General features: G+C 37.9%; 1 protein-coding gene across 3 annotated transcripts in view; it reads right to left on the reverse strand.

The window, feature by feature from the left end:
* LOC110022478 (exocyst complex component SEC6) overlaps window positions 1-15770 on the reverse strand; it is a 119954-nt gene that overhangs the window by 62635 nt on the left and 41549 nt on the right. For all 3 annotated transcript variants that reach the window (XM_020721435.1, XM_020721434.1, XM_020721433.1), the window contains one exon: window positions 3111-3218. In XM_020721435.1, coding sequence (XP_020577094.1) covers window positions 3111-3218 — 108 coding nt within the window. The remainder of the gene's footprint in view (window positions 1-3110; window positions 3219-15770) is intronic.

Below are 15770 nucleotides of genomic sequence, written 5' to 3' on the forward strand. Positions count from 1 at the left end.
ACTAGAGTATCATCCATTTCATTCCCAAGCTGGGGTGTGCCTCTATTCTTCTTTTTCTTTCTAGATGTGTATACCTGTCATTCCTCATCTGAGGACTGGCTCATCTGATCAGTGTGGTCAACATATTGTTGGGCATGTAGGAGAGAATGAGCCCCCAGCTCTTGACTAACAATAACAACATTCTGATTCTGAAGAGATGATGTCTCTTCAACACCAACACCTGATGCATCCTGGGGATGTGGATATCCTGATTATCGGACCCAAGTAAACCATCTGTCAATATATCAGTCGGAAGAACAGAGACAGTATTGTCTCCGGTAGTGGGAGGGGGAGGTGGCATCGTGTTAACCAGTGTTTCAATAGTCTGTGGAATGCACTCAGGAGGGAAGGAGAGATAGGTATGAGGTGAGGCAGATCCAGAAGCATTTTTTACTTGAAGGTTTTAAATTCGGATGCACCTGATAACATTGAGAAAGAGAATGTCCAAATATACGACAGTTGGTACAATAAAGTAGTATCTGTTCAAGTTCTGTTTGCTGTCAAAATCCCTGATGTTATGTCTCAATCCATATTTCTCCCGGAAAAGGTAAAGTACTATCCCTTTCTATCAAAATTCTGGCTTCTGAAGGCCGAGTCAAATTCACTGTAGGCATGTCAGCTTTGAGGGGTTTACCGTATACTATCGCTAAAGCGAAGAGAAGCTATTGATCAAAACGGTGGATCTTCTGAGAAGCACAACCAAATAGGAATGGTAGGAGATTTAGTACAAGGGTCAAAATCCACCATCCATTTTAAAACCTTCATCACCTGGTTTTCTATTCGAAGAACTCTTCTCGCAAACAAATAGATGTAGTCTTCGTCATTTGATAATTGAATAAGAATGTGGCGACCATCCAATTTACCGATCTTCCAACCTCCATTCAGCTTCATTTGCTCAAAATCCTTTCGAATTAGCTTAAGTTTAGAGTTTCCATAAAGAAACTTACCTACTAAGAACAGTCGACAGGGCACAGCTAGGGTGGAGATTTCTGCCTCAGTGAGAAAGATTGCAGGTTTACCGTTTTTACGGGAAGCTTAGGAAGCTTTTTTTAGAAATTTGGTTTCAATTCCAAGAGCAAAATTGTCGTGGTATCGTTGCGGAAACATATTCAAAAGAGGGGCGGAGAGGAGTGGAGACGGGGTTATCACTGGCGAGGGCGGCGGCGTAGGAACGTCCTGAAGCAATTTCTTCAGCAAGCTGTCGATCGGCACTGACAGGCGCAGACGCAGGCAGTCGCGAACTTTGGTGAGCGGTCGACAACGCTGGCGGAAGGCGAGTGGAAACGAATCGCTAGGCGACGCAGATGATGGCGTTGCGACGCATGGAAGAAAACACAGCAAGATTTGCGTCTTCTCCGCCGCAATTGACGATGCCAACGCATGGACGCGTGAGAGAGTGGAGATCGGAGCAGCAGCGACAATCAAAACGCTAGGGTTCGCCATGGGGCGAAACCCTAGCAGAGCGACGGGACGACGACATTCGTAATATCAATATATATATACATATATATATATATGAGTTAACTTTATTTTGCATAAATATTGCAGTGGCATGGTAAAAAAGGTATGAGAAACCAAAAGTAAAAGCGATTGATGAATAATCACACATGCACAATGACACCGACACATTTAACAAAGTAAATTAAAGAACCAAGACGAACCCCTTATAAAAGGCATAGCTAAGAAAATATAGTCAAACATGTGTGAGGACCCAAATGTCTCAATAAAAAGAGAAATAAAGAATGTTGTTGTGCATTGTAACACATCAAATTTTACAAAATGTAGATAAAAGACCATGTATTTGAACTTTTATAAAAGTACAAAGTTTTTCTTTTATTGATGATGCACCACCATCTAGGAGCTCTTCAAGTATTGTCTGCACAATAATTAATTTTAAGTACTGATTTTCTCAAGGATGATGAAACTAAAATTAGATGTATCAGAGTTTGATGCAAAAAGGTGTTGATATGACTTATACTTAAGTCATCAAAGATATGTATGCTAGAGTTGTTACTTATGTTTGAACAGAAGGAGGATTGACCAAACTATTTTGTTATTCAGTTGGAGTACATCAAGGATCGGCTTTAAGCCCATATCTTTTTGCTTTACTTATGGTTGCACTTACTAGACATTTACAGAATGATGACCTTAGTGTATGTTTTTTGTTGATTATATCCTTCTTGTGGATAACACTAGAGAAAAAACTCAGGACAAACTTGAATTATGGCGGCCTACATTGAAATCTAAAGGCCTTCGTTTGAGTAGAACTAAAACATAACACATGGAATGTAATTTTAGCAGTAGTACCTCTAGTGGCAGAGTTGTAAATATGGGTAATCAAATCATTAAATGGTGTGAACGTTTTAGATATCTTGGGTCTATTGTTAAGAGGGATGTTGATATAGATGGGGATGTCATTAGTAGAATTCAAGTTGGTTAGTTGAAACGGAAGAATGCTTCGGGCCTAATGTGTGATAGAAAAGTACCGCTTAAATTGAAAGGAAAATTTTATAAGATGGTGGTGAAACTTGCAATGCTCTATGGCGCAAAATGTTGGTCTTTAAAAGTGAAGCATAAAACAAAGTTAAGTGTTGCTGAGATGAGAATGCTTAGGTGGATGAGTGGCTTGACACTTAGAGATAAAATGTGAAATGAATATATCCGTGATAGGGTTGGTGTAGCTTCGGTGGCACCAAGAATAGAGAGAGTCATCTTAAATGGTTTGGTCACATTAGTCAACGACCATCTGATGATTCAATTAGGAGAGTAGATGTTTTAGCTTTGACCGATGTTATGAAAGGCAGAGGTAGACCAAAAAAGACTTGGACATATTGTATAAAAAATGCTCTTAATCTATTAGAATTAAATGAAAATATGACACTAAATGTAGCCGACCCCACTTAGTGGGATAAAGATTTGTTGTTTTTGTTGTTGTTGTGTATATTATCAAAAATTTTACTTGCTATTTGCAATGGATTTAAATTAATTCAAACAACAGGATGAAATGAATAACTTGTGAACCTTAACCATTTGATGCAATCGATAGGTTGAGAAAGAAACAAAATACATACTTTGCAGCTCTTCTAGAATTCGTAATTGATGCCATGGCACCCCCACCCTCGGCCTCTGCTGCCTCCTCAGCCAGTTGCTGATCAAGGATTTCTTGCATTTCTATCACCCTGTAGTTGTCCAAAAACTAGGTCAATTAAATGATGGAATAAAATAAATGACAGCATTAACTTGCAGCAGCTAAATTAAGCTTATAAAAAATTATGGTATGCACTTGTTCTCCCAATAATACTTTTAAAAAAATTTACCTCCAATAGAATCTATTATGTCTTCAATCTTAATTTTTAAGCCTGATGGGTTGGTCCTTATTTTGACTTGAGCACGTCTACACAACACATGATCATGTGTCGGGTCAAATGTGGGAACGGGAAATCCCATCCTGAGTGCAGTATAGTGAGAAAATTCCCGCCTAGGATGGTACTATTCAGGATCTATCCCGCCCATAAGTGTCAGCAACCATTGTGAGCCAGATTTTCTTTTTTTTTTAATTAGCATTAGGGTTTAATTGATATCTTAGAATAAGAAATTTGCTTAGAACCTGATTTGCAACATGTCGGATTTCAATTTTATGCAACAGAGGTTGTTTCCACTAGTTTATATTTACCGGACTATTATATCACTAAATCTTTCTCAGGTGGTATGCCTATAGATTGATTGGATCAAGATTTTGATTTCTCTTGAACGCCCGACAACCTCCTATGCAACCAATTTCACAGCGCCCCCGGAGTTTTCTTGCTATCAAGCAGTTGTCAAGCTGTCAATTGCCCCAGATTTCAGTCATCATCACTCCACCGTCCTCTGTTACTTATCCTACCACTATCCTAACCCATCCCTTAATCTTTCCACGCCGTCTAGGAACCCTAGATCGATGCATTTGATATCATAGCCAAAAATTATAAACTTATTTTCCCCAATCCCAAAATCTAAAATTTACATTACATAATCCCTCTACCCAATCAAATACCCTAAGCCCTAAATCGTCAAAATCTAACCATCTTACCTCCACCAAAATTCGTCCTTACACCAGCTAACTAAACCTAAATCCTTGGCCGTTCTTGGTCCACAATCCTACACTAACTGAATGCAGAGCAAGTAATCACACTACCAAAGAGAAATCATCAATGAAGTATTCAAACGTTTATCACATAGCATATCCCCCGAAATATTGTCCAAGAGCAATAGAGACTAGCTGATTTTGAAAGAGTTAATATAAGTAAGTCACCTACAACAATAACAGTGATTAATTGGATGGAAAAGATTAACATTGTCATTGCCAGTTCCCAAGCCCCGAAAGTGAAAAGTGGAAGGTTGCGTTAGATAGTGAACAACAAGTATAAAATTTATCAAAAAATCATGACATGAATTTTTTTTTATCATTGCGTAAATACTAGGGCTCCCCTTAAAGTTGGGCGTTGTATGACATGAATACAATGAAAAGTATGCAAAGGCTGCTATACTGGCGCCCGGGTCTAGTATCAAATAAGCAAGAGTTCAAATATTACAGACAGATGTGGTAAAGAAGTTAGTCCATGAAAGTACTATTAAGATAACATCTTGGAATATAACGCAGGTAAATTAATGAAATTAGATGATATTATGATTCATAGAAAGATAAATATTTTATGTATTAAAGAAACAAAATAGGTTGGAGAAGAGGCTAAAAAGATTGACAGCTTAGGTTTTAAACCTTAGTATACAGGTAAGAGTCGCACAAAAAATGGTGTAGGTGCAATTATAGATAAGAGTTGGAGAGATAATGTTATTAAAATTAATAGAATTGGAGATAGAGTTATGACCCTTAAGATTATTGTTGATATTAAGATTTTTAATATTATAAGTGATTATGCTCCTCAAGTAAGTTTAGATATAGGTTATAAAGAAAAATTCTGGAATAACCTAAAGAACTTAATACAAATGATACCTCTTGAAGAAAGAACTTTTATTTGAGGAGATTTAAATGGGCAAGTCAATAAAGTGGTAGAAAAATTTAGAAATATTCATAGTGGTTACGGTTTTAAAGTGATTAATGAAGAAGATAATCATATTATATTTTATTTTAGCGTATGATTTTGTTATTGCTAATACTTTATTCTAAAAAAGAGATAAGCGGATTATTACTTATAAGAATAGATATAATAAAACAAAAATTGATTATTTTCTTATAAGAAGAAGAGATCGTCGAGAATATAAATATTGTAAGATTATTCCAAGTGAGGATTTAAATACTCAACATCGATTATTATTTCTGGCTTTTAAAATTAAGAGTTATAAAATAAGGAATATTAGGAATCATTGTCATAGAATTACATGGGGGCACCTGGAAGACACAAATAAAATTATTTTTATGAGTAAACTTCAATATTTCAAGATTTGAGATGTTCATCAAGAAATAAATTATATGTAGAATACAGTAATAAACACTATTAAACAAATGCAAAATGTGTACTTGGAGAATCAAAAGAAAAAAAATTTTATAAATAAAAATAGTTTGTGGTGGAATAATAATACGCAAGAAAAGATAAAATATAAAAAATTATGTTATAAAATTTGGTTTAAATGTAAAAGCTTAGAGAACTGACAAAAATATAAAATGACCCGTAGTGCGTCTAAGAGAACAAACTGTGACCCTAAAAATCCAGCTTTAGTAATCTTTATAATATATGAGATACTAAAGAGGGTGAAAAATATATGTTTAAACAAGTCAGACAAAGAGGAAAGAAAATAAAAGATTTAATTCAAGTAAAGTGTATTAAAGATGAAAATCAGAATGTGTTTTTCTTAGAAAAAGATATTCAACATAGGTGGGTGAGTTATTTTGATAAATTTTTCAATGAAGTTTCTGAAAATACGATCGACCAAAGTGATCTTAATATCATTAATAATAATAAAATATTTCATGTTTACCGTTGCATTAGTAAAAAAGAAGATGAGGCTTTAAAGAAAGCCAAGGATAAAAAGTCTGTAGGACCTGCTGATATCTCAATTGAAGTGTGGAAATATTTTAAAGATTTGGAAGTTTCACTCGTTAATATTATTTTAAAAACTAAAAAGATGTTTGAAGAGTGGAGGAAGAGTCTTGTGGTCCCCGTTTTTAAGAATAAAGGGGGTGCGCAAAAGTGCAAATTATAAAAGAATTAACTTGGATGTGTCATACTTTAAAATTATGGGAGAGGGTAATTGAACATACGTTAAGACGTGATACAAAGATTTCTCATAATCAATTTGGATTTATGTCGAGCTGGTTTACTATGGAAGCTAAACATTTATTGAGAGGTTTGATAGAGAAGTACACAGAGAATGATCTACATATGATTTTAATTGATATGGAAAAAGCTTGTGATAAGGTTCTAGGAGATATCCTTTGGAGGGTTCTAGAGGAGAAATGTGCTGTTATGACTTATATTCAAGTAATTAAAGATATGTATACTACAGATGTTACTTGTTTTCGAACAGAAGGAGAATGGACCAAATATTTTCCTATTTCAGTTGGATTACTTCAAGTATCAACTTTAAGCCCATATCTTTTTTCTTTAGTTATGGATGTTCTTACTAGACATTTATAGAGGTTTGTCGGTCAGCTTTTTGGAAATTTGAAAATATGAAAATAAAAATAATTTTTAGATTTAATTTAATATAATAGATATATAGTTTGAGTTTTGAAAGTAGTATGTTTTAATTTTTTGAAAAAAATGAGACCAAATAGATCTCATCAGTCCAATAGTTTGCATAATTGTGTCTAATACCGCGAATACTACACCTTCCCGAAAGATAAATGTAGACCTCGGTGATAGACTCAATCTTGCCAACTAAGAGATTTGTGACATCCGTTTGGTATGCGAACCTTTTATGTGTGACCGACAAGTAAATATTTTATATGAGGCCAACAAGTACTCTTATCTAATACAAAGATTAAATAAGGTTTATTTTACTTGGGTTCCAAGTTCCCTATAGAGACAAGCTCCTATAGTTAATTACTTCTCAATTGACTTCTCAAATGACTGGGGTCACTTGAGAAAACTTTCAATAATAATCAGATGTACTAGTCTTCAAGATTTCAAAGTTTAGATTTTCACGATAGAACGTGGAAAGGCAAATGGGAGTGACTCAAACATTAACAGTTATTTCAGGAGTTCAAAGAAAGAAACAGGTAGGGGATTTCATAGATTATGAGGAGAAACCTCAGTGACTTCCCAGACTATCCTACTGTGCGGTTGTGTTTTGGAGAAGATGTTATTTGAATGTTGAATCCCGTCAATTTTATTATTTGGGACTTACACTTGCATAATAACTGGTTATGCAAATAGCCCGCAGAGATAAGAGGTTTTACGTCGTTCTAGACGACAACCTTGGAACCTAAGGCGAGTTAGGACTTACGCTACATAACATGGTTGTGCAGGGGCCTAAAAGAGGGTGAGGAATTATGTCGCGCTAGGCGGGCTACCTCGAAATCCTCTGGGTTGTTTAAACTAGGAAATTTTAGTTGGCGTAGACTCATTTTGTTGTTGTAGAATGACGACCACCTCCACCTGTAGTCCACTCCAAACTACTTGTTGCGCTGCCCACGAAGTTGCTTTAAATTTCTTGTCGACGCGATAACTTCAGGGTTTAAGTGTTTGAGATTGGTGATTTATGTTACTCAGTTTTGGTGTCAAAGTTTGGTTTTGTTTTATTTCGATTTTGGTTTTACATGCAAAATAAGCAACTTGCAAGTAAATAAAAGGTACTTTGAGAAGTAAAATGCGGTAAAGTAAAATATTGTAGATAAACTGTAAAAGCACACATGGGCATCTGCTGCTATTGCGTGATTAATATTGTGAGCGTGGTATGACTTGCGACAGATTTAAATAAACTCGCAAGAAAAATAAACAAGGCAAGAAAACCCAGCACGAAAGTCAGAAAAATGAGTAGTAAAAATCACGAGCAAAAGAAATCTTTAGCCACATATGAAAGATCAAGATTGGGTGTAAGACATTGGTAAAAGTGCGGGGGCTCAGAGCTGGACTATGTACTTCCCGATCTTGAACGAGAGTTACCAGCCCGACAATCTACAGAAGGCAGTCCTTAACCTCAATCCAAGTGACTAGCCGTGAACCTTTATAAATTTTCATAGAAAGATTTTCATGCAAAAGTTGTTCAAGTCTTTTTTTTTTTCAGAGTTCTTTTTAACATCCAAAAGAAATTTTTATTTTTAATTTTTTTAAATATTTTGTAAAGTCGTATAGTGCACAGACTAGTCACTCTAATCGTGTTAGAACTACTGACAACCTAAGAGAGTCGGGGGGAACGAATAGTATCATGGATCATTTCCTCTCCCTTATTGACGATCTTTGAGGTAGGAGATACTATTCTAATAATTTCACTTTGTATCCCTCGTTTAAGCACACATAAGCAATGTCGTCATCGCCCTCGCCACCTAGACCCTAGACTTATCCTAATTCGATGATCCACATGTGGCGTTAACAAATTTTCTCAATTGCCAGGAGGATTTGAGTGTAATATATAAACTTAAATCCCGGTGTACTGGGTTTCATTGTAGGTTAAGTCATTGCAGGAATTTCACTATTGATTTAATTAAGAAAGCATGAGAACCGCATCTTGGTGCATCCTGATCCTCATGTCTAGTGTCTTAATCAATTTGTGAATTTAATCAATTTGTGAATCAGGCTCAAGTGCTAGTTTCATTATTCATTCAAAAATTAAGTGGATGAACGCTCACCTAGGGTGTGTTCCTAAAATCTAAGAAGTCTATGTTGAAAATTTATGTTGAAAATTATGTAGATGGACTCTCACCTAGGGTGTGCTCCTAAAATCTAGGAAGCTTATGCTGATAATTAGGTGGATGGACTTTCACCTAGGGTGTGCCCCTAAAATCTAGAAGTCTACACTTTAACTTGTGCTTAAAGTGATTTAAGTCATTCTACTTTCAATTAAGTATTTTTCAATTAATCCTCAAATATTTCTAAAAGTCTTCCAAGTAATTAAATCAAAAATTCTCATTTTTTGACTTAATCATTGTACAAAAATAACAAAATAAACGAAAATAGAAGGTTGACTCACTTCCAAAACTAACAAATCCAATGGGAAAATAGCAAGTGAATCAACCTAAAAGCACTTCAATTCTTTCAACAATTGTAACTGAATCGACTCTCGAGAAAAGTGCTTAAATTTGTTCCAAGACAGTGTTTTGATCGACCCGAAAGTTCTACAATTCAGAATAAAAAAAAATGAAGCCCAAAAGCCACCAAATATACTCAAAAAAGTGCAACCCAAAATTTCTTTCAAAACAATAAATACAAAGATCACAAATCAGCCCAAAAATCGGCACCTAAAGTGGTTCCCAAAACAGTGAAAGTATCGATCAAAGGCAGCCCGCAAACCTTCAAAAATTAAAAAAAATCGGCACCAAACACGGCATTGAAGCCTCTAAAATTGCAGCAATTAAAGCTTTCAAGGAGAATCATAAAGATTCCCAAAGTATGTACGTTAATTGCTACACGGGTTTGCATATCAAAACCTAATTTCAGTTAAACGCAATTAAAGGGATTTTACATGCACATCACTCAATCCCTACACAGACCCATCACCCAAATTTCGATGTTTACATACCTACCACATTGACTATGCAAGAGAAAGTGCATTCCGTGTTTAAAGGTTGAAATCGTAGTAAGCTTTATGTGATATGAAAAGTTCGGATGGCATAAATGTAATGGGTAAAGTTGAGGCGTTAGATATGTAAACCAGTATGTAAGGATTGAAATTTGAGTATTGGATATGTAAATACATAAGGATTGTAATTACTTTATCTGAACATATTGCTTCATCCAGGCTACATAATACTTCCATACTTCCACAAACTTAGGAGCATGCACAGTATTTAATTCTAACGAACTCCACGGCATTGTTGCAGGAAAAAAAATGTAATTCTCAGTTATTTAAACAGCATGCTTCAAACTTAATTACCATATTTAAAACTAAAGCGATGATTGTTAATGCCTACATATCAAAGAATAATTCGTTAAAACCTACATATATCTCAACAAACATAATAGATGCACATAAGAACCTTACAGAGAAAATAAATCCATAAGAATAAGCTACAACTAGCTTCCTAAAAAGCAGACAAATTTAAGTAGCAAAAGGCTGAAGCAGAAAAACCACACAATTAAGAGCACAAAGAACATAAAAATAAAAAATAATAACAGAAGATCCCAAGAGAATACCCAGTTCAGATTAACAGAGCTCAACTTAGCAGGTCTCGGGTCTGAGGAAGTATCTGGAGCTGAAGCTTTGCTGCAGATCGAGAGCAGTCTCGCATGAAGCAAGAATCGATCCCTATCCAAACAAATGAAGCAAGAGCGAAGCAGAGTCGAGTGAGTAAGAGGAGGCGTGCGGAGGGCTTCGGTGCAGCGAGGCAGGATCGAGCGGAAGGAGTCGAGCCGGGGTCTCGGTCGCGGAAGAGAGGATCTGAGTCGTGCGGCTGTTCGGCGTGACGAGAGGATGAGGCGAGGTCTTCGGCAGCGAAAGGGAGAGTCGAGCGAAGGTTTTCGGTGGAGTGGGAGCTCGGTGTTGAGCTTCTGTCGAGAAAGAGGAAGGGGACGACTCGAGCGATCTCGATGCAAGGCGGGATCGAGTGGGCTCGGAACAGAGAGGAGGTGAGCGGGTGAAAGCTTCGGTGCAGGGCAGAGCGAAGCAGGTGAGCGGGACTTCTTTCTGCGTGAGGGAGCGGGAGGGGTGCTCCGTTTGCGAGCAGAGGAGGCTTCTTCGGTCGAGCAGAGGAGCAGGGAGCAGGCTTCGGAACAAGGAGAAGTCTGTCGAGTGAGGGAGGCGAGCAGGAGTGTCAATCGGTGGAGGGAGTCGAGCGAGGGTTTCTCGAGCTTCGATCGGTGGAGGAAGAGGCGTGCAGAAGCTTCGATCGGGAGAGGGAGACGAGCGGCTTGGTTTGTTAGGCGTGAAGGGAGGAGCGAAGCGGGGATTTTCGGCGTAGGAAGAAGATGAGGCGGAGGCGAACCGAACAACTGTTCGGTCGGGGGAGGAGAAGCGAGCAGCGGTCTTCGATGCAGAGGGGAAAAAGAGACGAGGTCGAACAAGGAACTTTTGTGCTGAGAGGGGAAGGAGCAGGTGAGGGGCGAATGCTTCGATGCAAATGAGGAGCGGGGGGTGAATTTCTTTTTGCCGAGAGTCGGCAAGAGGAGTCCAGCCAGCCGAATTCTATAGCCATGCCTTCAAATTGTCTGTTACAGGGCATCAGGCGGGCTATTGAATGCTTTCCTTCCCAGGCAGTTTTATTAGGTAAATACTAACTCTCAATTAAACCCTATTAAAGTAGAATTAAGCGGTTAATTTTGAAATTTGAAATTATTTAGCCTGTGTTCAGCCCGTATCCAGCCCAAGTCGAATCCGAGTTGAACCTGGGTTGAGCCCCGGCCCGCGCCACGCTAATTTTAAAAAGGTGCATCGATTTTCATGTCGTTTGTGCAACTGCATAACCATAGTGATATGGGTGTCCTCCCTAGCTAAAGTCGATGTCCCGGACGCATCTGTGTGGTCTGTTTTGTCATCCGGTGTTGTCCAGATAACTTCACCGACGGTCGGACCAAAAATGTGTCAACTTCATGTGTGAAGTAGCGAGTGTGTTCTGAGTCACGGAGGGTTCACCTAAAGTCGTCTGATCCTGTAGGAACTCATATTCGGGCCCTCTACATGTCGGTCCTTAGCCCTTGCAACTAGAAGTTGAGTGCGTGGAACCAAACCACTCATGCGTGGAACCACTCATGCTAGTTTTTCACAAAATGAGTCAACAAGTGGTTTGAAGTTTTACGGGAGGTGAGCTTCATTACTAGTCTGCTAAGATGGTCAACAAGGAACTCCTAAGGCTAGATTTTGGATTCTGGGAGTAGAAAACTAAGACCTTACTAAAAATGAGGACAACAAGGTTGTACCTTGGTGTATGTTTTTCGCTGATGATATCCTTCTTGTGGATAAAATTAAAGAAAAACTCGGGAAAAACTTAAATTATGGAGGGCTACATTGGAGTGTAAAGTCCTTCGTTTGAATAGAACTAAGACTGAATACATGGAATGTAATTTTAATAGTAGTAGCTCTAGTGACCAAGTTTAACTATGGGAGAACAAATTATTAAAATATGTGAACGCATTAGATATCTCAGGTTTATTGTTCAAAGTGATGGTAATATAGATGGGGATGTTATTAGTAGAATTCAAGTTGGTTGGTTGAAGTGGAGCAATGCTTCAAGTCTATTGTGTGATAGAAAATTCTTGCTTAGGTTGAAAGCAAAATTTTATAAGATGATGGTGAGAACTGTAATGCTCTATTGTGTTGAATGTTAACCTTTAAAAGAGAAGCATAAAACTATGTAAAGTGTTGTCGAGATGCGAATGATTAGGTGAATGAGTGGCTTTACACTTAGAGACAATGCGAAATGAATACATCCGTTATAGGGTTGGTGAGCCCTAGTGGCGGGTCGATCACATTAAACGTCAACCGTCTGATGATTTGGTTATGAGTAGAAATTTTAGATTCAACTTATGTTAAAATAGGCAGAGGCAAGCCTAGAAAGACTTGGGCATATTGTATAAAAATGATCTTAATTTATTACAATTGAATGAAAATATGACACTAAATAAGACGCAAACGAGATAGAACGATTCATGTAACCGACCCCACTTAGTAGGATAAAAGCTTGTTGTTGTTGTCGCACCTGGATGGAGAAGATGAAGAAAACACTTTACCAAGAAGTCTCAAATCAAGAAGCACCTATGTCGTCTTGATTCGAAATTAAGTACAGGAGAGATGGTAATTTTGGAGTGAAGGTTGATTTATCGGATTTTGACGGTCATATGGATCCGAATGAATTCATTGAGTGGCTCCAAATAGTAAAACAAATTTTTGAGTGCAAGGTCGTTCCCTAAGACAAGAGGGTCAAAATGACAGCCATCAAACTTAGAAAATAGGTTTCGTTGTAGTGAGAAAACCTAAACTTCTTTGATGGTAAGAGGAAAAGAGCATGGCCCAAGATGACAAAAGATTTGCAGATGTGTGGAACACTGAATGGAGCACATTACCACCAATAACACATCTCCATTGTGATAAGTGGAACAGTGGACAAATTATCAACGAAGGCGACGATTTTAAACGATAAGACATTGCCCCAATGCTCCCAGTGATCTCATAATGACCATGATAGCATGGGGAGAGCTTCTCATTCCTGCATATGGCCAATGCATCCTGCTGATAGGTCAAAGTTTTAGAAACACTCTATGCCTTGTAAATTGCACATCCCTTTCCATGTTTGTCGGTTTGTTTCTTCATAAGTTGTTGCGCCTTAAATAAATATCACTTCAATTCCACCAACATCTTATCCCTCTCTTCTAAGTGCTAATCCGCCAGAAATACCGACATAGTATTGCGTCAATAATGCAACTAATGAGTTGGGTCGCAGCCATACAAGATCTTAAAAACAGTGGTTCGAGAAGCTATATGATATGATGTGTTGTACCAATACTCTACTCAGAATAATTATTTAGCCCATACAAGCAACGCAAATAGGTCTTCACGCTTCGACTGACAACTTTGGACTGTCCCTTACATTTTAAATAGCTCCCTCCAAAAGTGACTCAAGAAGACTATTTCTCAATCTGACACTATCGATTCTGGAATCTCATGCAAACGAGCAACCTCTCATACAAAAATAACGGTAACAAAAACAACTGTGTAGGGATGACGTAGAGGTACAAAGTGAGCATACTTGCTCGATCGGTCCACCCCCACCCAGATGAATGTAAATCCTTCTGATTGAGATAACTCTTCAATGAAATCCATCGTCACCTCATCTTACAATCTCTGATAATGCTAGAAGTTGTAGCAGCCCCTAGGCGCTAACGCCATGGACTTGTATCATTGGCACACATCACACCTTGAAATCATATCCTCCACGTGATTTCTCATTGCCACAAAATATAATTTTGTTGTCATCCTATGATATCTTTTAAGCGCGCTTGATTGCCCCCAGATAGCGCTGTCGTGAAACTTATGTAATAACTTTGATGTCTCGTGAATTATGGGATAATACATAGCATCCTTGATAAAGTAACCGTTGGTCGTTGAGTGAATAATCCAGATGGTTGTTCTCACCATTCACTAAAGCAGACCAGATCTTGCTTATTCCTCATCTATTTCGCTTTCTTGCCTCAGGTACTTCCAATCAAAAACCAAAGAAACCGACAATGCCAACAATTGAGATTCCTCCATCCATCATGATAAGGCATCAACAACATTATTTTGTAATCTCGGGCATCACTGAATCTCAAAACCATACCTCAATAGCTTAGATAGCCACATCCGATATTCCTCGATCATTATCCCACTATTTTAATAAAAATTTAAGGTTGCACTTACTGTAAAACGCTGCTTCAGCAAATAAGTTCGTCATTTCTAAATTACAAACACAATTGTCATAAGCTCTTGCTCATAAACTAACTAACACATTCCTCATCTATTTTACTCGATCATTATCCCACATTCCTCATCTATTTTACTGTAACACAATTGTCATAAGCTCTTGCTCATAAACTAACTTGAGTTCGACTCTCTGTCAACACTTTACTGAGATAAACGATGGGTCATTGACAATACATAAGAATTTATCCTGAGCTTGTGGTACCCTGACTTAAGATCGGTTTGCGAAAGAATGATTGCCCAAAAATTTTATCCAACAATTCATAACTCTCAGAAATAGAAAACCTATCCAACAACGTCTCCTTATTCAAAGTCTGGTAGTCCACGCAGAACATCTAGCTGCCATCTTTTTTCTTCACCAACAGGACTAGACTGGAGAAGGGGCTCACACTGAGGCTGATAATCCCAGCCTTAAGCATCTCTCGAATCAATTTTTTTATCTCATCCTTCTGAATCTGAGGATAACGATATAGTCTGATATATATAGGGGGGACACCCTCCTTTAATGTAATGACGCGCTTGTGCTCCCTCGGGGGTAGTAACCAGTTGTGCTGCTAAAAGATGTTTGTAAACTGCTGTAAGAGCTACTGGAGCCCTTCGGAGAACTCTAACAAGTCGGGATCTCATACCTCCGCAATGCTCTGGAACTCCACGAAGCAAGCCATCCTTGCTCCCCGTATTGACTTGACCATGGTTTTACATAAAATAACATCTTCTCTCAGCACCATCTTCCCACCTGTCGGCGCTTAAAAGGGGAAAAGTTAATGTTTGGGGGTCGCCCGTAAGAAGTTGTCGGTCGCCGGAATCGAAATCCCGTCACCCGCTTCGGAATGACTTTTTAATTTACGTATATATATATAATTTTAGAAAAATATGAAATCAAACTGACCTCATATTTTTCACAGTTTAAATGAAAGAGCGTTCTACCTCAAATCCTGTATCTATCCCGAGGGATAAATACAAGACTTGAGGATGAGGCTCAATCAAATAAACTAGGAAAACATATGACGTCGTTTGGGTCTGCGAAACCATTTTTATTTGCCGACAAGTTCCCCTATTTAATACAAATAATTAAATAGGGTTTATTTTAAGCTGGGTTCGGAAAAACTCCCTATAAGGGCAAGCCCCTATAGTTAATTACATCTCAAATGACCGAAGTCACCTAAGAAAACTCTCGATAAAAATCA

Source organism: Phalaenopsis equestris, unplaced genomic scaffold (assembly GCF_001263595.1).
Source record: "Phalaenopsis equestris unplaced genomic scaffold, ASM126359v1 Scaffold000192, whole genome shotgun sequence".
NCBI lineage: Eukaryota > Viridiplantae > Streptophyta > Magnoliopsida > Asparagales > Orchidaceae > Phalaenopsis > Phalaenopsis equestris.